The sequence below is a fragment of the Schistocerca nitens genome, chromosome 1 (assembly GCF_023898315.1).
Source record: "Schistocerca nitens isolate TAMUIC-IGC-003100 chromosome 1, iqSchNite1.1, whole genome shotgun sequence".
In the NCBI taxonomy this organism is placed as follows: domain Eukaryota; kingdom Metazoa; phylum Arthropoda; class Insecta; order Orthoptera; family Acrididae; genus Schistocerca; species Schistocerca nitens.
Window position 1 is genome coordinate 271,660,239 of NC_064614.1, and position 22,833 is coordinate 271,683,071.

A 22,833-nucleotide genomic window follows, 5' to 3' on the forward strand; every position below is an offset into this window, starting at 1 on the left:
CATCTAAGAGTATCAGTAGTACCCCACTTCATCAGTTATTTTTGGAAATTTTCCAATCTCTGTGTTTTACTCTGTACAGCTGCCTCTAGTGCAATGGAAGTTAGTCTCTGATGCCTTAATGCATATCCTGTCAACCTGTCTCTTCCCGTTGTCACTGTTTTCCGTAAGTTTCAAATGGTTCAAATGGCTCTGAGCACTATGGGACTCAACTGCTGAGGTCATTAGTCCCCTAGAACTTAGAACTACTTAAACCTAACTAACCTAAGGACATCACAAACATCCATGCCCGAGGCAGGATTCGAACCTGCGACCGTAGCGGTCTTGCGGTTCCAGACTGCAGCGCCTTTAACCGCACGGCCACTTCGGCCGGCCTTTCCGTAAGTTTCATTCATTACCGATGGCGTGGAGAACCTTTTCAGTCCATCTAATTTTCAATATCCTTTTGTAGCACCACGTCTCAAACAGTTAGATTCTTTTATTTTCGCTCTACCATAGTCATGATTCACTACAGTACAATGTCGTCTTCCAAACGTACTTTCTCAGACTAAGACCTATTTTTGATACCAGAAAACTTCATTTGACCAGTAATGCCATCTTGGCCTGTGCTTGCCAACTTTTTTTCCCTCCTTGCTTATTTAATGTGTTATTTTGCTCCAAAGGTGGCTTAAGTCCTTTTTCTGTTTCGTGGTCACGTTTATTACTAATCTGATTTCCGCTGCATCCCATTTCTCTCGTCTTTCTTCGATTTACCCTCAAACTATATTCTATACTCACTAGACTGCTCATTCCATTCAACAGTTCCTGTAATTCGTCTTCACTTTCTCTGAAGATAGCACTTTCATCAGCGAATCTTATCATTGATATCCTTTCACCACAAATTTCCATCACACTCTTGAACCTTTGTTTTATTTCCTACATTGATTGATGTATAGAGTGAACAGCACGGGAAAAGACTACATTTATGCCTTACATCCTTTCTAATCCAAGAACTCAGTTTCTGGTCTTCCATCCTTATTGTTCCTTCTCAATTTTTGTAAGTGTTGTGTACTAGTCGACTCTCACACTATCTAACTTAAAGCGCCTCTTTATCCTACCGTTTTAGAAGAATAGTACCACATCTATGGACGAACTTGTACAAATGTCCGTTCTCCTGTGCAGCGATCGAATGGCCGAAGGAGCCTGTCGTATCTGTGTAAAAAAAAAAAAAAAAAAAAAAAAAAAAAAAAAAAAAAAAAAAAAAAACCTTGGTTCTTTTGCGTTTCGTGATGTTTTCTCGGCGGAACGAATTTTCCTTCATCTTTCAGGCGTGCGCCTGGGATATTATTAATTATTGTTCCGATATCTCGCTTACAATCTTATTCTCAAGGTGAGCCGCTTGCAAGATCTTAAAATCACTTTACACAATGCGTCGGAGGCAACAATGTTGGTAACAAAAGCTTTAGTCACAGATCTACGACTGACGCTTTTGTTACCATGCAGTTGCTGACACCACATCAAGGCCGTCATTCAAACGAAGTGCTTGATCGCTGTCCTCTGCCACACCTCTCGTTATGTGCGATGCTTTGTCAGCTTTCCAGTTCGGAAATCGTTATGAAATTCAGTGTTTTGAGATCCACAGTGTCAAAACTAAGCCGATAACACCAAATTTCAGGCATTACCTCTCACCACGGATAACACAGTGGCCGACGCCCTTCATTTGACGACCGAGAGCATCGACTTTTTCGCAGACTTGTCACTGCTAACAGACAAGCGAGACTGCGTGAAATAAACGCTATGACAAACGTATCTGTTATGGCTGAGCGGCGAAATTTGGTGTTAATGGCCTATGGTAGCAGAAAACCGATGCGAGTGCCTTTTCTAATAGCAGGAAATCGCGTGCAGCACCTCTCCTGGGCTCATGACCTCATCAGTTGGACCCTAGGAGACTGGAAAACTGTGGGCTGTGAAGGATGAGTCCCGGTATCAGTTGATAAGAGCTGATGATAGACCACCACGAAGCCACGGACTCAAGTTGTCAACAAGGCACAGTGCAAGGTGATGGTGGCTCCATAATGGTGTGGGCTGTGTTTGCATGGAATGGACTGGGTCTCTGATCCAACTGAACCGACCATTGACTCAAAATGGATATGTTCGTTTACCTGGAGACCATTTCGAGCTATTCTTGGATTTCATGTTCCCAAACAACGATGCAATTTTTATTGGATGAAAATGCGCCAAGTCACTGACCACAGTTGTTTGCGACTGGTTTGAACGACATTCTGGACAGTTAGAGCGAATGATTTGGTGAGCCAGATCACCCGACATTAATCTCATCGAACATTTACAAGACAAAACCGAGAAGTCTGTTCGCGCACAAACTTCTGCATCAACAGCAGTTCCGCTACTACAGACGGCTATAGTGGCAGCAAGGTCAATATTTCCGCACAGGACTTCCACCGACTTAATGAGTCCCTATCACGTCGCGTTGCTACACTACGCCGGGAAAAAGAAGGTCCAATATCTTGTTAGGAGGTACCCCATGACTTTTGTCACCACAGCGTATACCAGTGTGTCGTCTCCAACTATTCTTTGGTAGTTATTCGGTTTTGTGGCCCTGCTGATGGTTGTCTTGAAGTATTTTGTTCATTTCTGCCTCTTCATCTTTTCCTTTATGTTCTCGAACCACTTCTGCACTGCGCTGTCCAAGGAAGACTAGACATTGGCTACATTTCTTGTGCCGTCCCAACTTTTCTCTTTAGCAGCTCTATCAAATTCCTTCAGTCATTTCATAGAGTCCTGGCAAGCGTCACTTCCCTAAATCGTGTATGGAAAATTCTGAGATGGTTCCATTGGAAGAGCACAGCTGTTTGCCTTGCCCATCCCTTCCTAATCCCAGTTTGTGACCCATTTGTAACGACCTCGTCGTCGACAGGACGTTTAACCTCCATCGTTCTTCTAATGCTTCTTTTGCCAGCATCTGCAGAAAACACTGCCAGTTGCCTGCTGTGCATTCTTTGACCTAAAATCTGGCCGAGTGCCGCCCGCCGTACAGTCTAAGTCCACGCCGATCGCCACATGGGACGATAAGCAGGACACACTGATAATTCTCGAAATCCAGCTGTCCTGCCAACAGTAGGCTGCGTCAGTTCCTGGAGGACTTCGCATGGTGCTAGAAATAGTTATATTTTGCCTGTTTCTATGATAATCTTCACCCAGATGATCGTAAGAACGCTTATGAATGGACGATCAGTTAAGATTACGCAATAATATACTGTAGGTGTAGTTTTGTTCTGTGTATCACGATGAAGATAACTGTAAATACATTACATATACTAATTTGATAATTAATCACACGTCAGATGTTTTACTTCAAACAAAGGCAAAGAATGGTATTCCGATTATCAGAGTACTACCAGATACACGAAAAAAGCCGCAACCAAGAATCGAACACGGAGCAGCAGTTTGGTGGTCTAATGCCTTGGCTGCATTTTTTACCTTTGTATTTCGCGGTCAAGTGCCCTACCGACTTTCTTTGTTTTCCAGAATGTGTTAGCTGAGATGAAAAAAAAATATTTGCATGTAGCAGGATGCGAACCTACGTCCTTCAACTCCGCAAACGACGACATTATACTTAAGCTCTTTTTTTCTCTTTAGACAAAAAATAAAACCTCATCTTTCAACTAAGTAAGACACAGTAGACAAAGGATACCTTTTGAGTGGTTTTTCTTCTTCTTTATTTTTATGAAACGTAATGGACATAAAAAACGAAAGTTCTGCAACCGTTAACGTGAACAAGCATTACCACAAAAGCAGGACGAGAGAGTGGGAAAGATCCCAAAGCATTACAGAGCTGTAAATTTAAGTTATCCAGCCCTCTTGCGGCTAAAAACATGAGACAGCATATTGGCACATTAAGGATCATAGCGCGGCATCAGCTGTCATTTCCAGTGGGCGGTAACCATGTATTGCTAAAAGGTTCGAGAGTCGGGATCGTTTTCGCCTACCACTATACAGTGACCGTAACGGATTAAGAGCAGTATAATTGTTTTGGTTTTCGCCCGCAGTTCCCGCGGTTGATTAAAGGCAGTTGCCTTCAAATCCAGTGTTCTCGACGACATGAGACAAGTCTATGTTGTAAGGTATCAGTCTGGAGGCAACTGTCGTGCTGGTCTGTCGCACTTCGACCAATATGAAAAAGACGTTCATTAGTTGGTACCCCAGATTGTCACCGACAGTGTACCACGACGATGCCACGTCCGCTGGTAGAACAGGTAGGCTAATTTTGAACCACACCAAGATGTCGTTGGCGACGCTCATTCACCGTGGGAGGCAAACGAGACCTCCCCAGCAACGAAATAAGAGTCTGGTGCTGAGATGTGTCGTCGCCAACTTTCAGTAGTTATTTGGCTATGTCGAGCTGGTGCTGGCTCTCTCGAATTAGCTGACAGTGATATAAAATTCCCATGTATGTTTCAATTTGGAATTCATCCGTCCAACATAGGCTGGAGGGGTTAAACTGAGCAGCCGGAGACAGGTATACAGACGAGACGTGACTGAATAAGCGGCTTGAGTCCATGTTAATATAGAGCAATGGATAAATAATACCGAAGCCTTCATCTGTATATCAGGAAGCCCCAATCCTCCAAGGGCTCAGAGCGTTTCCGTAACTTCATATCGTAAGGGCTGTCATCGCGGGAAGCGGAATAATTTGTGCGACTTAATACATTTTACACAAACCATAATTATCTAAGATTCAGATTTTTTGAAGTAATGTTAGGAAGCGACGCTTATACTCGAGAATCGTCCCTTGTGTTTTGCCCGTAACCGATATCCAACTGAGCGAGTTATATTCATCAGGCAACGACAGTGATAACACCCAACGTTTTATTGCGATCAACCACCATAGCCACTGGGATAAAAGCGTCTGGAAGGCCCAGCAAATTCAACGTACTGCATTTCCTTTTACTAACGCAGGCTCCACAGAGATGACATAAAGCATCCACGGTTTCCTTGAGCGAGGGAAATTCATGTGAATTACAAATTAAGACTATGACATCGTCCGCGTACGTTCCCACTGAAAACTGCCCTCCTAATGTCGTCCAGCCACGTAGCTGACCAGCGATACGACGAAGTAAGGGCTCCATAAATTATTCACTAACATGAAGAGGGGGTTACCTTGAGGGACACCGCGGCTGATGGTTACATGGTTACTTGCAGGGGGGGGGGGGGGGGGGGGGCAACACTCGACGCTCTTCATCTTCAAGCCTGACAGCTTTCAATATCCTCAACAAGAAAGTGTGACATACTTGGTCAAACGCCTCATTAAAGTAAATAAAAAGTATAGCCCCATGAACCATGGACCTTGCCGTTGGTGGGGAGGCTTGCGTGCCTCAGCGATACAGATGGCCGTACCGTAGGTGCAACCACAACGGAGGGGTATCTGTTGAGAGGCCAGACAAACATGTGGTTCCTGAAGAGGGGCAGCAGCCTTTTCAGTAGTTGCAGGGGCAACAGTCTGGATGATTGACTGATCTGGCCTTGTAACAGTAACCAAAACGGCCTTGCTGTGCTGGTACTGCGAACGGCTGAAAGCAAGGGGAAACTACAGCCGTAATTTTTCCCAAGGACATGCAGCTTTACTGTATGATTAAATGATGATGGCGTCCTCTTGGGTAAAATATTCCGGAGGTAAAATAGTCCCCCATTCGGATCTCCGGGCGGGGACTACTCAGGAGGACGTCGTTATCAGGAGAAAGAAAACTGGCGTTCTACGGATCGGGGCGTGGAATGTCAGATCCCTTAATCGAGCAGGTAGGTTAGAAAATTTAAAAAGGGAAATGGATAGGTTAAAGTTAGATATAGTGGGAATTAGTGAAGTTCGGTGGCAGGAGGAACAAGACTTTTGGCCAGGTGATTACAGGGTTATAAATACAAAATCAAATAGGGGTAATGCAGGAGTAGGTTTAATAATGAATAAAAAAATAGGAGTGCGGGTTAGCTACTACAAACAGCATAGTGAACGCATTATTGTGGCCAAGATAGACACAAAGCCCATTCCTACTACAGTAGTACAAGTTTATATGCCAACTAGCTCTGCAGATGATGAAGAAATTGCTGAAATGTATGACGAGATAAAAGAAATTATACAGGTAGTGAAGGGAGACGAAAATTTAATAGTCATGGGTGACTGGAATTCGTCAGTAGGAAAAGGGAGAGAAGGAAACATAGTAGGTGAATATGGATTGGGGGGAAGAAATGAAAGAGGAAGCCGCCTTGTAGAATTTTGCACAGAGCATAACTTAATCATAGCTAACACTTGGTTCAAGAATCATAAAAGAAGGTTGTATACCTGGAAGAATCCTGGAGATACTAAAAGGTATCAGATAGATTATATAATGGTAAGACAGAGATTTAGGAACCAGGTTTTAAATTGTAAGACATTTCCAGGGGCAGATGTGGATTCTGACCACAATCTATTGGTTATGAAGTGCAGATTGAAACTGAAGAAACTGCAAAAAGGTGGGAATTTAAGGAGATGGGACTTGGATAAACTGAAAGAACCAGAGGTTGTAGAGAGTTTCAGGGAGAGCATAAGGGAACAATTGACAGGAATGGGGGAAAGAAATACAGTAGAAGAAGAATGGGTAGCTCTGAGGGATGAAGTAGTGAAGGCAGCAGAGGATCAAGTAGGTAAAAAGACGAGGGCTAATAGAAATCCTTGGGTAACAGAAGAAATATTGAATTTAATTGATGAAAGGAGAAAATATAAAAATGCAGTAAATGAAGCAGGCAAAAGTGAATACAAACGTCTCAAAAATGAGATCGACAGAAAGTGCAAAATGGCTAAGCAGGGATGGCTAGAGGACAAATGTAAGGATGTAGAGGCTTGTCTCACTAGGGGTAAGATAGATACTGCCTACAGGAAAATTAAAGAGACCTTTGGAGAGATGAGAACCACTTGTATGAATATCAAGAGCTCAGATGGCAACCCAGTTCTAAGCAAAGAAGGGAAGGCAGAAAGGTGGAAGGAGTATATAGAGGGTTTATACAAGGGCGATGTACTTGAGGACAGTATTATGGAAATGGAAGAGGATGTAGATGAAGATGAAATGGGAGATAAGATACAGCGTGAAGAGTTTGACAGAGCACTGAAAGACCTGAGTCGAAACAAGGCCCCGGGAGTAGACAATATTCCATTAGAACTACTGATGGACTTGGGAGAGCCAGTCATGACAAAACTCTACCATCTGGTGAGCAAGATGTATGAGACAGGCGAAATACCCACAGACTTCAAGAAGAATATAATAATTCCAATACCAAAGAAAGCAGGTGTTGACAGATGTGAAAATTACCGAACTATCAGTTTAATAAGTCACAGCTGCAAAATACTAACGCGAATTCTTTACAGACGAATGGAAAACCTGGTAGAAGCGGACCTCGGGGAAGATCAGTTTGGATTCCGTAGAAATGTTGGAACACGTGAGGCAATACTAACCTTACGACTTATCTTAGAAGAAAGATTAAGAAAAGGCAAACCTACGTTTCTAGCATTTGTAGACTTAGAGAAAGCTTTTGACAACGTTAAGTGGAATACTCTCTTTCAAATTCTGAAGGTGGCAGGGGTAAAATACAGGGAGCGAAAGGCTATTTACAATCTGTACAGAAACCAGATGGCAGTTATAAGAGTCGAGGGGCATGAAAGGGAAGCAGTGGTTGGGAAAGGAGTGAGACAGGGTTGTAGCCTCTCCCCGATGTTATTCAATCTGTATATTGAGCAAGCAGTAAAGGAAACAAAAGAAAAATTCAGAGTAGGTATTAAAATTCATGGAGAAGAAGTAAAAACTTTGAGGTTCGCCGATGACATTGTAATTCGGTCAGAGACAGCAAAGGACTTGGAAGAGCAGTTGAACGGAATGGAAATTGTCTTGAAAGGAGGATATAAGATGAACATCAACAAAAGCAATACGAGGATAATGGAATGTAGTCAAATTAAATCGGGTGATGCTGAGGGGATTAGATTAGGAAATGAGACACTTAAAGTAGTAAAAGAGTTTTGCTATTTAGGGAGTAAAATAACTGATGATGGTCGAAGTAGAGAGGATATCGTTTCTGAAGAAGAGAAATTTGTTAACATCGAGTATAGATTTAAGTGTCAGGAAGTCGTTTCTGAAAGTATTTGTATGGAGTGTAGCCATGTATGGAAGTGAAACATGGACGATAACCAGTTTGGACAAGAAGAGAATAGAAGCTTTCGAAATGTGGTGCTACAGAAGAATGCTGAAGTTAAGGTGGGTAGATCACGTAACTAATGAGGAGGTATTGAATAGGATTGGGGAGAAGAGAAGTTTGTGGCACAACTTGAATAGAAGAAGGGATCGGTTGGTAGGACATGTTTTGAGGCATCAAGGGATCACAAATTTAGCATTGGAGGGCAGCGTGGAGGGTAAAAATCGTAGAGGGAGACCAAGAGATGAATACACTATGCAGATTCAGAAGGATGTAGGTTGCAGTAGGTACTGGGAGATGAAGAAGCTTGCACAGGATAGAGTAGCATGGAGAGCTGCATCAAACCAGTCTCAGGACTGAAGACCACAACAACAACAACAGCCCCAGCTTTTCGCGATTTGTTTAAGAACATTTTGGACAATTCGAGCGAATGATTTGGACACCCAGTGTTCCCCGATATGAATTCCATCGAACATTTATAATACGAAATTAAGAAGTCAGTTTGTGCACAGACTCCTGCACCGTGAGCACTCCCTCTATTACGGACACCTATAGAGGCAATACGGCTCAGTATTTCTGCAGGGGACTTCCAACGAAATGAGTCCACGGCACGTTGAGCTGCTGCCCTACGCAGGTCCAAAGGAGGTCAGACACTTTTTTAGGAGGTATCCCATGACTTGTCACCTCAGTGTATACCACTGTCCGTCCCCAGCTGCTCTTGAGTAGTTGTTCGGCTATGTGGACCTGCTGCTGCTATGTGGACCTGCTGCTGGCTTTCTCGAAGCATTTTCTTCATTTATGCCTCTTAACCTTTCCCTTGTTGTTGTCGAACCACTTCCGGACTGTGCCGTCCAAGGAAGACTAAAGGTTGGCTAGATATCTCATGTAGTCTCAACTGTTCCGTTTAGTGGCTAAATTCAATTCCTTCAGTCATTTCATCTGATCCTGGCAAATCGTTTATGGCAGAAGTGGTGGCAGCCACCGACATAACATCTCGGCATTTTACATCAGAGATCAGTATAGTGCGACCAGTAACACAAATTTGGTAAATTGCAAGGATTCTCGTAAGCAAGACCGACAGAAGGCTATTTATAGCCCACGCAACAATTTTGTTATCAAAATTAAGGAGCGTTATTGTGCGAAATTTGTCAATTTTTTAAAAAAATGAAACTCCTCCTGCTGTACTTAATACTTCATATTTATTTGACTACTAGTTCCGACGTTACGTCAACGCCTACTTCAGGCCCTATATAACACAGCAGACATAAAACAAACAATGTGAGACAACAGTAGTCTGTCAGCTATTGTACAAAATAAATGTATTATAAACATATTATATAGAGGATGACTTCATTAAATCTAGTTACATTTCATTCATTTTCATTAAGATGCAATTTACCTTGACATTAGCAATTTACATGGTACAAACAAGTACAACTGAGGTTATATATACTCAGTTATTTCCATTACAGATCAATACCAGACATTTGAATAAAAGGGGGGTATGTATAAGTCTAGGTGAAAGCTGTTACTCTTAGAGATAATAATATAGGCATGAAACAGTACTAAAATTGTGATAAAAGTGAAAAATAATACCCTAAACCCTTCTTTGTGTGCACAATTTAACTAATAGGAAGGAAAATATACATTGCCAATCTGACATATGTAAGGTGTGATTCTATTGTTTATATATAGTGAAAAGTGGAAAGGGTAGAAAGGAGTTACGTTTGCATAACAATGTATCGTCATCACTATAAAGTAACAAAGTAAAATAGGTTACTTAAACAACATTATTCATAGCGATACGGAACACAAGCGAGGAGGAACTGGAAGAATGGTATGGAACCCAGTTAATATATTAAAAGGTAGTCAATGGTGTAAATAAATACACATGAGTCAATTCATGGTTCAAATGGCTCTGAGCACTATGGGACTCAACTGCTGAGGTCATTAGTCCCCTAGAACTTAGAACTAGTTAAACCTATCTAACCTAAGGACATCACAAACATCCATGCCCGAGGCAGGATTCGAACCTGCGACCGTAGCGGTCACGCGGTTCCAGACTGCAGCGCCTTTAACCGCACGGCCACTTCGGCCGGCGTCAATTCATGAATCTGCACATTTCAACAAGAGAAATGTAAGCTAACATGCCACCAAAATGTACCATTTCAATGTCGGTACCTCATTTATGGCCTGGGTTTCGGCTAAATAAATATGAAATCTTAAGTACATCTGGAGGAGTTTCATTTTTAATAAAAATTATACCAGCTGATGTCCCACAATAATCCAACTTAAATATGGGTGTACGAAGAATTTGTCAATGTCTGAAGGTCCAGATATTTTCGCGATTAAGACGATCTTCCCCACCTTTAAAAGGGCAAGAATCGACACCCCCTCCTCACCTCCCACCCACCAGCGACGTTGCTGTGTCACTTATAAGTGGCCAAAAATGCAAATAAAATACACTCCTGGAAATGGAAAAAAGAACACATTGACACCGGTGTGTCAGACCCACCATACTTGCTCCGGACACTGCGAGAGGGCTGTACAAGCAATGATCACACAGCCAGTTTGCCGTGGCATACGGAGCTCCATCGCAGTCTTTAACAGTGGTAGCATGCCGCGACAGCGTGGACGTGAACCGTATGTGCAGTTGACGGACTTTGAGCGAGGGCGTATAGTGGGCATGCGGGAGGCCGGGTGGACGTACCGCCGAATTGCTCAACACGTGGGGCGTGAGGTCTCCACAGTACATCGATGTTGTCGCCAGTGGTCGGCGGAAGGTGCACGTGCCCGTCGACCTGGGACCGGACCGCAGCGACGCACGGATGCACGCCAAGACCGTAGGATCCTACGCAGTGCCGTAGGGGACCGCACCGCCACTTCCCAGCAAATTAGGGACACTGTTGCTCCTGGGGTATCGGCGAGGACCATTCGCAACCGTCTCCATGAAGCTGGGCTACAGTCCCGCACACCGGTAGGCCGTCTTCCGCACTCGCCCCAACATCGTGCAGCCCGCCTCCAGTGGTGTCGCGACATGCGTGAATGGAGGGACGAATGGAGACATGTCGTCTTCAGCGATGAGAGTCGCTTCTGCCTTGGTGCCAATGATGGTCGTATGCGTGTTTGGCGCCGTGCAGGTGAGCGCCACAATCAGGAATGCATACGACCGAGGCACACAGGGCCAACACCCGGCATCATGGTGTGGGGAGCGATCTCCTACACTGGCCGTACACCACTGGTGATCGTCGAGGGGACACTGAATAGTGCACGGTACATCCAAACCGTCATCGAACCCATCGTTCTACCATTCCTAGACCGGCAAGGGAACTTGCTGTTCCAACAGGACAATGCACGTCCGCATGTATCCCGTGCCACCCAACGTGCTCTAGAAGGTGTAAGTCAACTACCCTGGCCAGCAAGATCTCCGGATCTGTCCCCCATTGAGCATGTTTGGGACTGGATGAAGCGTCGTCTCACGCGGTCTGCACGTCCGGCACGAACGCTGGTCCAACTGAGGCGCCAGGTGGAAATGGCATGGCAAGCCGTTCCACAGGACTACATTCAGCATCTCTACGATCGTCTCCATGGGAGAATAGCAGCCTGCATTGCTGCGAAAGGTGGATATACACTGTACTAGTGCCGACATTGTGCATGCTCTGTTGCCTGTGTCTATGTGCCTGTGGTTCTGTCAGTGTGATCATGTGATGTATCTGACCCCAGGAATGTGTCAATAAAGTTTCCCCTTCCTGGGACAATGAATTCACGGTGTTCTTATTTCAATTTCCAGGAGTGTACTTAAGGGGGGCCATCTAATCCCAGTGATTAACACGACAGTGAATAATCAAACAAAAAAAAAAAAAAATCAGAGATATCATCTCGCTGAAAGCCACCTAAACATTCAGGGAGTGTCTAGACAATCAAGAGAATTCGTTGAAATCATTAGACAACACAGTATCAGAAGCAGGAGGTGCACAAAGATCAGGAAAAGATTGGTGTATCGCACGCGGTATGTCATGTCGTTACATCATCACGTACCCATCTTTGTAACGCGCTGGAAACCGAATAAGATAATATAAGGAGGTTAACTCATCTTGAAGCAGGGAGCATGGTTTTGACCGCATGCTAAACCCTTACATTAGCTGCAGTTTTAGCTCAAGCAGTTTTGCTTTAACGCACCGAACGTCTGTAATCCGCAGGGGAGCTCGCCGACCGCTATCGTAAGGATAATGTAAAACAGCACAATAAAATCCGTTAGTCTTCCGGATTTCCCTCGCCCTTGCAGCACTGAATAGCATTAACGCCGTTCGAAGTCGATTTTGCATTCTGTAGCCACCACGCTATAATTAGGAATATTATCCCTTAGAACGAAGACTGTGATCACATAGTTCGGTAACAACATTGTCGACACAAGAATCCTTTAAGTGTGATGTATTTAGCATCCAAGAGGAACACCGAGATTCTTGATTGAAGGTCACAGCTACGCCATAGTGATCAGTGAAAATGGCGCATATAACATCTATTACTAATAGCTGCCCACATAATGCATCAGAAAAATAAAAACGGTCAAGCCTGTTGCTGGAGGCAGTGATAAACATGTTTATACTTGACAAGCATAGCATATTTGCAGATCCACACTTCGAATATTTGTAATGAGCTCACTAAACCGTTAAGTTCTAAGCTGAAATTGTATTCAAATATCTATTAGTTATCGGTAAGCCCTACCTATGAAACAACGCATGTCCAGTAGAAAGTTCAGACAACACACTAAAAACGTAGAAAAAAAATATTCGAAAAATACTTCTTGCAAAAACTCTACATCGGCACTTGAATCCTACATAAATTGGCACAACGCTGAAAATCAGAGTGCGGAACTGATTCTGTTTACAGTTGGAATAATAAAAGTACGTGCCTTTATCCGTTATCTATAGGGACAAAAGTTGACATCAATGATGCGCATCGAAATTCATGGCGGTGTCCATGAACGAACCGGAGGGCAAGGGGCTTTTGCACCCCGCCTTCAGATTCTTCAGTCCAAGTCCAATTTAGAAATTTTTAATTTTTATTTATTTCGGAACGAGACTTATTTTTCAAATTATCATAACGTAGTCGAAAATGGCGTATCCGAAGATATCAAAAATATGCAATGAACATTAGTTTTGTTACTTGTAGGTTCGAACAACACGCAAGTTTTACGTAGATGCTTCGGGAACTCAGGTGGGAATCCTCGCAGGGAAGGCGACATTCTCTTCGAAGAACACTACTGAGAAAATTTAGAGGATCGGCATTTGAAGCTGACTGCAGAATGATTCTGCTGCCTGCAAAATAGATTGCGCGTAAGGACCACGAAGATAAATAAGAGAAATTAGAGCTCATACGGAGGCATATAGATAGTCGTTTTCACCTCGTTCTATTTGCGAGTGAAACAGGGAAAGATATGATTAGTAGAAGACAGGGTACCCTTTTCCACGCGCCGTACAGTGGTTTGCGGAGTGTCGATGTAGATATAAGTGTAGTTGTACATTTACATGAATTGTTGCAGACTTCTGCCTGTCACCGGCTACTTTGCTGCTGGGCTTTACCCCATTGCCTTGGAAACGAGACGTCGAGGTAAAGGTGCGCATTCTGCGTGGCGAAACATCCAACATTTCATTCTCCCAAATTCACTTGTCATGTGCATCGGTATCACATAGGGATAGGAAAGCCCTTGCAAGTAAACGAATAACAATACAGATAGTATAAACAGCTAACAAATAACGAGTAAGGTTTGTTTCGTTAGAGAAGGAGGTTGACGATTAAAAATAAAAATATATAAAAATAGGTTGATCGTTCAGAAGGCACAGTGCAAACGTTTTCATAGCATTTGGATAGTGGAGTCCATTCTGGCTATTTACGGAAAAAAACAGAAGCGATATGCATCATTGGTCCAACAAGATTTGAACCAATAAGTATCAATACTTTAGATCACGAGATGAGAATGGCGTTACGGAGAAAACGTGACACTGCTTCGTTTAGCTTCTGCCATTGCTCTGGTGGTGGTTAATGCAGACATTTCACTATATGAAATATGAAGATAGTTGAAATTTAAGTGTGGAATGACGTTCCTAGGGTAAAACAAATAAATTTACGATCTCGTTGTCATGTAAGAAACGACATTTTTGGAATCAGAAAAGTTTACTGTACTTACCCAATGTGATATATGGGAATTATTCAGGATATTTCATCAAGCTAACTAGAAAACTCAAACAAATTTAGCATGATCAACCAGTCCCACACCCACAAATCATTGTTATGAGACGTTGTATAGTAACAAGAAAAATGCGCTTCCACAGCTGGAATTGTGCATGATTAGAACCGGACATCCAGTGTAGAATATTGCCGCATGCCAGTCAAGCACTCCGCGTGATATGCAAATCATAGATATTTTTTGAGCGGCATCAATCAGCGACAGCTAAGCATTTTATTCTCTCAAAAGCGATAAGCAGTACTTGACGCTTCCGACACAGGGTGCCCGAGCGCAGCTCCACCACGGCAGCCACTCCCGCATGCTAGCAAGTGGGCCCTGGAAAGGCGTACAACGTTCAAAGGCAGGCAATCTGCCAAGAAGTAAGCCAGCAGGTGGGTCGTGGAGGGGCATACGACGTTCAAAGTCAGACAGTCTGCGAAAAAACCAGTCGCATAAATGTTTCTGGACGGAACTGTTATTGCTACTGTGTCAGAAAGTGAAATACATTTTACCTTTACTAACATTACAGTCAGGACTTCAGCGGTCAGATGAAAGGCGCTACAAAAATGTAGGCAACAAGCTGTTTCGACTGCGAAACATAAGATGATGTGATGTTTATTGCTAGACCACAGGCATGGACACAGCATAATAAAGAATTCCTCCAGGAACTGTTGCAGCTTACAATGTTGCCAGATTGTGAAGGCAGTCAGACTTCGAAAATTATTAGTGTGTCCAGGTCTTGTCTTATACTACTACCGGCGTGGACTTTTCTGCGGCTGCTGGCCGCCGGCCAGGTTTTATGTCAAAGATTGTATACGGAACCACCCACGCTTTTGTATCGATTGATACCATAAGAACACTGTACTGTATTTACTGGGGTGGTCATGAACTTGAAATTTATAAGTGCCATGTGGTGATAGTTATTGTATGAATTGCTGGCGCAGTGCTCCGAAGAGTAATCAAATGCATTGTGTTGCAATATACTCCATGGACATTAGAGATTCTGTGTCTGAATTCTCTATTCTTTTGTCGTCTTCTACTGTTATTGGACTTGAAGAGAAAAGAACGATTGTCTGAAGTTCATATTGCTGTAATTGTCTATGTAAGTTGGAAAAGAAGAAAAAAATAGTTCTTCATAACTTAAGATTTGTGTACAGCATTCAATAATGTGTATTCTTCAACCTTGCTTGTCCTGAGCAGACGTGGCCTTAACGGAATACTAGAAAATAATTATTAATTTTCTTTCAGCTCATCTTTGAAACGTGCCGCCGGTCAGGACACTGAAATTTCTTTCAGATTCCACGAGCTATGCAGCCGCTGTGAATAATTTTCAGATTTTTTCAATGTTGCGAGATAATATCCCAGGCAGAAAGGCCTGGTCACAGGATTCTAGTTCTAGTATAAGATTTCATCTGCAAAAGTTTAGGCTTGTTATCTTATATTGGTATTCAAGACGAAACCACGATCTTGAGTTATGGGTTTCATTACTTCTCATTGAACTGGCATACGAAATATTATCGGGTGCTATAAGCACATGAGTTTCAACTACACTTTGGATATACGTACGTTGGGGAATATCTGTGATGATTCAAGAGAGAGACAATTAAGAATTTTCAAGTGAATTACAGCATTCCAGAAAAAGGTAAATCCCAAAACCTTCAAGAAATCATGAATATTAAATAACTAATTGCAGATAACGTAAATTGAACGGAAGACCATGATGTTAGCAGCCATCGACTATAGCCAGTACACCGTGGTGGACATGTTTAGCAAACGGGAATATACGCTTATAGTAAAAAAAGTTTGAACACTGAATCATAATTAATATAGAGTAATGAAATTTCGGGATACTTTTTGTCTAAGTAACATATTAACTGATTAACACTGCAAGATCCAAGGTCGTGTAAGCGCGAGATAAGCTGTTGAAAATGTGCAGTGCTGGTACATTAGTAACTGGTTTAATCGCCAGAATGTTGACAGCAAGGATGCAAACGAGCATGCATTGTGTTGTAGAGCAGCCGGATGTCATCAGTTTGTGGGATGGAGTTCGTGCCTGTTGCACTTTGTAGCTCAATACAGGGGCAGTTAATGCTGTTTGTGGATGACGTTGAAGTTGTCATTCAATGATGACCCATGTGTACTCGACTGGAGACAGATATGATGATCTATCAGGCCAAGGAAAAAATGTCGACAGCCTGTAGAGCACATTCGGTTACAACAGCAGTATTTGGGGAGCGTTATCCTGTTGGAAAACATTCCCTGGAAAGCTGATCATAGCCGGCCTTTGTGGCCGTGCGGTTCTAGGCGCTTCAGTCTCGAACCGCGTGACCGCTACGGTCGCAGGTTCGAATCCTGCCTCGGGCATGGATGTGTGTGATGTCCTTAGGTTAGTTAGGTTTAAGTAGTTCTAAGTTCTAGGGGACTGATGACCTCAGAAGTTAAGTCCCATAGTGCTCAGAGCCATTGAAAGCTGACCATAAATGGAGCACAACAGGTCGAATCACCAGGTTAACGTACAATTTTGTAGACAGTGTTTGTGGGATAACCACTGTCATACGAAATCGCACCCCAGAGCATAGCCCCAGTGTGTCTAGTACGGACACAGGTTGGGTGCAGGTCCTCAGCTGGGCTCCCTGTAACCAACAATCGTCGATCACCGGCCCAGAACCGGAACCAGCTTTCATCAGAATATACAAAAGACAGCAACCCTTCCCTCCCACGACGTTCCCGCTTGAAACCACTGCAGCCACAAATGGCGGTAGTTTGCGCTCAGTGGAATGCAAGCTACATGGTGTCTGGCTAGGAACTGTCCTTGAAGTAACCGATTTATAACAGTCGGTTATATGGCTGCTCAAACTGACGCAGAAAATACAGTAGTGTGTGAGAGAGCCATACGCCGAACACGGTGGTCTTTCCTCTCGGTGGTGCCACCTGGCCGTATGAACCCGATCTTCTTGTGACCGCACATTCTCGTGACGGCCAATGCCAAAAATCGTGTACAGTGGCTAAATAGAGATCATCTTTCAGATGTATAAATACGCCTACCAATATTCGTTTACATCGCACAATTCCTTCTTGATGTTGCGGTTTTAACTGTCAGTGTATGTGAATATTAGATAAGTTAATAACATTACATCAGCAAATATGTATCGACAGGCATTAAACCCCGGTAATGCCGTTACTGTGGCTCGATAATTGCATCCCTGTCGGAGTGTACAGCACATAGCAATCTGGAAAGGTATAGGCCACTAAGTCGCCTCCACACGGGTGGACTTTGTCTGTTTACAACAGCAAGGGAAACAGAATTGGAAATATGCTGCATATTGCCACTTATTGCTTGTGTTCTAACAGCACATTGTGTTTAGCCTTTCACGTCACACAAAGGTGTTACATACATTGACGGAAAAACAATCGCAACACCAAACAACAGAGGCTCGCTCGTCACTGCACATTATGTTTACACTATCACGTCATGCAAAGATGTTATATACAGTGACGGAAATCGCAACACCAAAAGATAATTAATGTGGAGTAATGAAATTACGGGAATAAATTTGTTTAGGTAAAATATTTTAGTGATTAAAAATAAGATCACGGGTTAATGTGTGAGAGAAGCCACTCCAGTAGTGACGTGCTGGTGCATTAATGACATTGTAACCACCACAATGATGAATGCAAACGTGCGTGCGTTGTGTTGTACAGGTTTGTGGGATGGAGTTCCATGCCCGTTACACCTGGTCGGTCAATACAGGGGAGGTTCATGTTGTTTGCGTATGAGGCTGGAGTTATCCTCCGATGATGCCCCATATGTGCTCCACTGGAGACAGATCTGCTGTTCGAGCAGGCCAAGGCTGCTGGAAAACACCCCCTGGAATGCTGTTCATGGATGGTAGCACAACAGGTCGAATCACCTAATAGACCTACAAAGTTTCAGTCAGGGTGCGTGCGATAACCGCAGGAATGCTTCTGTTGTCATACGAAATCGCACTGCAGATCGTAACTCCTGGTGTAGGTCCAGTGTGTCTAATATGCTGACAATGAAATAATTCAATCAAGACCCTAAACTGTCGACAGGCCTCGATATACATCAACGGGGACAGTCGAAAATGTGTGCCCCGACCGGGACTCGAACCCGGGATCTCCTGCTTACATGGCAGGCGTTCTATCCATCTGAGCCACCGAGCGCAAGAGGATAGTGTGACTGCAGGGATTTATCCCTTGCACGCTCCCAGGGAGACCCACATTCCCAACTTAATGTCCACACACCATATTCGTAGTGCCCCTGCCCATTACACTCATTACTCGCTCGGGCAATGCGTGTGCATCCAGCACAGAAGAAGAAGGTCAATGGCCGGTTAGCCTTAACTATAAGAAGGTGGTATCTGTTCTTTCGGACATGCCATCTTCCCTCGTAGCCCTATTACACGACGTCGTTCAAACTCAGTGATGTGTTGATAATGGCGCTTTTGTCGCCTTAAAGGGGTTGCTTTGACTAACATCAACTCACCACGTCCAATATCAAAGTTAACTAACGCTCACGACCGTAACAGCGTGTATTTGAAGCAAACGTGATTTGCATCCTCATAGTGGCGCTACTAGCTCCAATCTTCTGCAACTGGCGCAAAATCTGAAGAGACATCACCTTTCAGATGTAGACACACGCCTATTAATAAATCTCATGTTAGCTGACTGCTGTACATGTCGGGCAACTCATCGACTGTACTTTATTATACACAATAACAGAAGTACCAGCAATCACTACGTCTCCATAGTTTTGTCTCAGACATATTATCCAACAAACAAATTAAAAACAGCTACAATTCCCCTGTTACGACTATAGGATGTTTTCCAAAGTGGCAACTGCCCTGGCTCAAGGATCGCTACTGAATCTGGCTAGAAAGTGTTGAGCTCTAGGATGTATCCTAGCTTAGTGCATGCGCAGCCGCCCCCTGGCGATTTATAACCCTATCGTACCTGTAGTCACATCTTCTACACTGCTTACGACGAATGTCCCGCTGCTTCTTTGCGAACCCAGACGCGAGTCAGTAAAATAATTGTCAGATTATATACGTACTGTTTATGTAAACCTGAAGCACTTATTTAGAATGCTTGCAGCTAAAAAGTCACGTACGCGGCATGCTTTTGGAGTATATAAACAATAGAAAATTTTCAAGTATAGCTTAAACCAAACAGGACATTCAGTACTGGGGGTAATGCGTGATACTCACATGGTACGCAGCAGGGGCATGTCGTTGAACGCGCCAACCTCCACCGTGGTCAGCTGGCGCATCTCCGTCAGGACGCTGCAAAAGCACAAAAACCACTGCCGTTAAACACGAATATTCATCATGACTTAGGTGTTAAAGAAACATTCTCATAATATTTTCGAAGATAAAGTCTGAGTGCAACTACACTAAAGCGCCAAAGAAACTGGTATAACAAAGCGTATTCAAATACAAGGATATGTAAACAGGCAGAATACGGCGCTGCGGTCGGCAACGCCTGTATAAGACAACTCGTGTCTGGATCAGTTGATAGATCGGTTACTTCTGCTACAATGGCAGGCTATCAAGATTTAAGTGAGTGTGAACGTGATGTTATAGTCGGCGCACGAGCGATGGGTCACTGCATCTGCGAGGTAGCGATGAAGTGGGGATTTTCTCTTGAGACCATTTCACGAGTGTACCGTGAATATCAGGAACACGGTAAAACATCACATCTCCGGCATCGCCGCGGCCGAAAAAAGATCCTGCAAGAGCGGGACCAATGACGACTGAAGAGAAGCGTTCAACGTGACAGAAGTGCAACCCTGATGCATAGTTCAAAGCTGGGCCATCAACAAGTGTCAGCTTGCGAACCATTCAATGAAATATCATCGATATGAGCTTTTGGAGCCGAAGGCCCACTCGTGTACTCTTGATGACTACACGACACAAAGCTTTATGCCTGGCCTGGGCCCGTCACACCGACATTGGAATGTTGGTGACTGGAAACATATTGCCTAGTCGAGCGAGTCTCGTTTCAAATTGTATCGAGCTTATAGAAGTGTACGGGTATGGAGGCAACCTCGTGAATCCATGGACCCTGAGTGTCAGCAGGGAACTGTTCAAGCTGGTGGTGGCTCTGTAATGGTGTGGGGCGTGTGCAGTTGGAGTGATGTGGGACCCCTGATACGTCTAGATACGACTCTGACAGGTGACACGTACGTAAGCATCATGTCTGATCACCTGCATCCATTCTTGTCCATTGTGGGTTCCGACGGATTTGGGCAAGTCCAGCAGGACAATGCGACGCCCTACACGTCCAGAATTGCTACAGAGTTGCTCCAGGAACACTCTTATGTGTTTAAACACTGCCACTGGCCACCAAATTCCCCAGACAGGAACATCATTGAGCATATCTGGGATGCCTTGCAACGCGCTGTGCAGAAGATACCTCCACCACCGTGTACTCTTGCGGATTTATGGAGAGTCCTGCAGGATTCATGGTGTCAGTTCCCTCCAGACATTAGTCGAGTCCATGCAACGTCGTGTCGTGGCACTTATGCGTGCTCGAGGGGCCCTACACTACATAAGGCAGGTGTACCAGTTTCTTTGGCTTTCCACTGTTGTATCTAGAAGGACGACGGCCGCTGAAGACGGAGATGGCACCGATGCTAACGTAATCCATGTTTATCTTTACATAGAATAACTTGCAGGTGATTTTTCTTGGCAAGGTATCCCAAATACATCACGACATGACAGGAATGAAACTGATAGTGTTAGAACAATAATAAAACATAAATTACTCAACTTCGATGCAACATAAACCTGTCTAGAATTGTCTTCATAAGTTAGTAACAAGACACACTTTTCTGATTGCGTCCCTTACTTTTTCCAGGCGGAAAATCATTGGTACAAATGTTCCTACAGTTAGCTTCTTCTACTGACATATCAACCTGTGCAACATCCAGCGCTATGTTTAGTTAATACTGTGCTCAACAAAGTCTGCCAACCCAGCACTATTCAGTCAAATACTGTCCATCAAATACTATTCATCCAGTACTCTCAATGAACTCCCACTACTGTTGTTAGTGAAATAATGTAAGTACAAGAAAATACACATGGTATCGGGTTATTCACTAATGGGGAATCATATCCTCCAACACTGCCCAACATTGGCTGTTACAGTACATGGTCCCTGTGCATCAGTCAGTTTAAATACATTTTATCGTCATTTATTATGTTACTTAATTTGACAGTAATAGGTCCCGAGTATGTAGTTTTGACTCTTGACAACCGTTGGTTTTTGAGCCGAATAGTTATGTACAATATCTACAGCAACAGGACGTGCATCGTACAACAGCAGTTAACATGTCTGAGAAGAAGAGTGGGAAGCATTTTCTTGAATGCTTAGGACACCGACATGGGAAATCACTCAGACAGCAAATTTTCAAACACAGTTATTGTTAAATTGTCGAAAGGCTGTTTGACGTATTTGACAGTGAGAAATTGGTAACAGCAAGAAGACAAAATAAATAATTCTCGACGTTCTTGTCGCATCAGATTTGAGGACACGCTGAAATCTGACGTTGCAAGAAAGTCAGGCTGTCGTCGACAGATGTTTTGTTTGCCAGCAAAATCGACTTCGCCGAATTTGCAGACGACATGGTGATACAGAAGACACAAATATAGCTGGGGTACTGTTTCAAACATTTCAGATGACAGAAAAAACAGACTGAACTATGCAGGTGAAAAAGAGATTGAACACTCGTTATAGTAACCAAAGACAAACGATGAGAGAGCACGGAACTTTACATAAATAGAATACTGGGTACACCGACACGATTGCCAGTAATGCTGCTACACGAAATGCTATTTTTTATTTGCCACCATTCACGTTTGACTTGCCACTTAGCAGCTAAACCACGCCGCCTTATACAATATTAACCGTAAATGTACTTGGAAATGAAAGTAATTTGGTTTCTTGGTGTTGTAACAAACTTGCAGCTTTATATGCATTAAAACTTAAAACTAATGAGGAAGTTGAAATGCTTAAGACTAACAATTTGTATGTAAAAAGTATAGGAATACCACAGAACCCGACAATGCATCGCACTATGGGAATTTTAGATACATCCTAATTTCCTTCCAGTCTCTCTCTGTCCATCTCTTCCTTACCCTCTGTCGTTGGTCCTGAGCCTTGTTTATTGTTACTGCAAACGAAACCTTGATTGGGGAATGAAGTGACTTAAAATGAATGAATAAATTGATTGGGATCATTAATATGTATATGGGGTACGGGAAGGCCTCTCGAGCTGCTGGGTGTGTGAGGGTGGTAGTTTCAATGACAGTATGTTCCATAGTTCCAATCTGCCAATGGGCACGATGCTAAAGCTTTGGACTGTTCACATTCCATAGTAG

At 43.5% G+C, this 22,833-nt stretch overlaps 1 protein-coding gene across 1 annotated transcript in view; it reads right to left on the bottom strand.

Moving 5' to 3' along the window:
- The window catches only part of LOC126242682 (thyrotropin receptor-like), a 706,981-nt gene that overhangs the window by 557,263 nt on the left and 126,885 nt on the right, over nucleotides 1-22,833 (bottom strand). Inside the window, exon 2 of the mRNA XM_049948112.1 lies at nucleotides 19,660-19,734. Within this exon, the coding sequence (XP_049804069.1) occupies nucleotides 19,660-19,734 (75 nt within the window). The remainder of the gene's footprint in view (nucleotides 1-19,659; nucleotides 19,735-22,833) is intronic.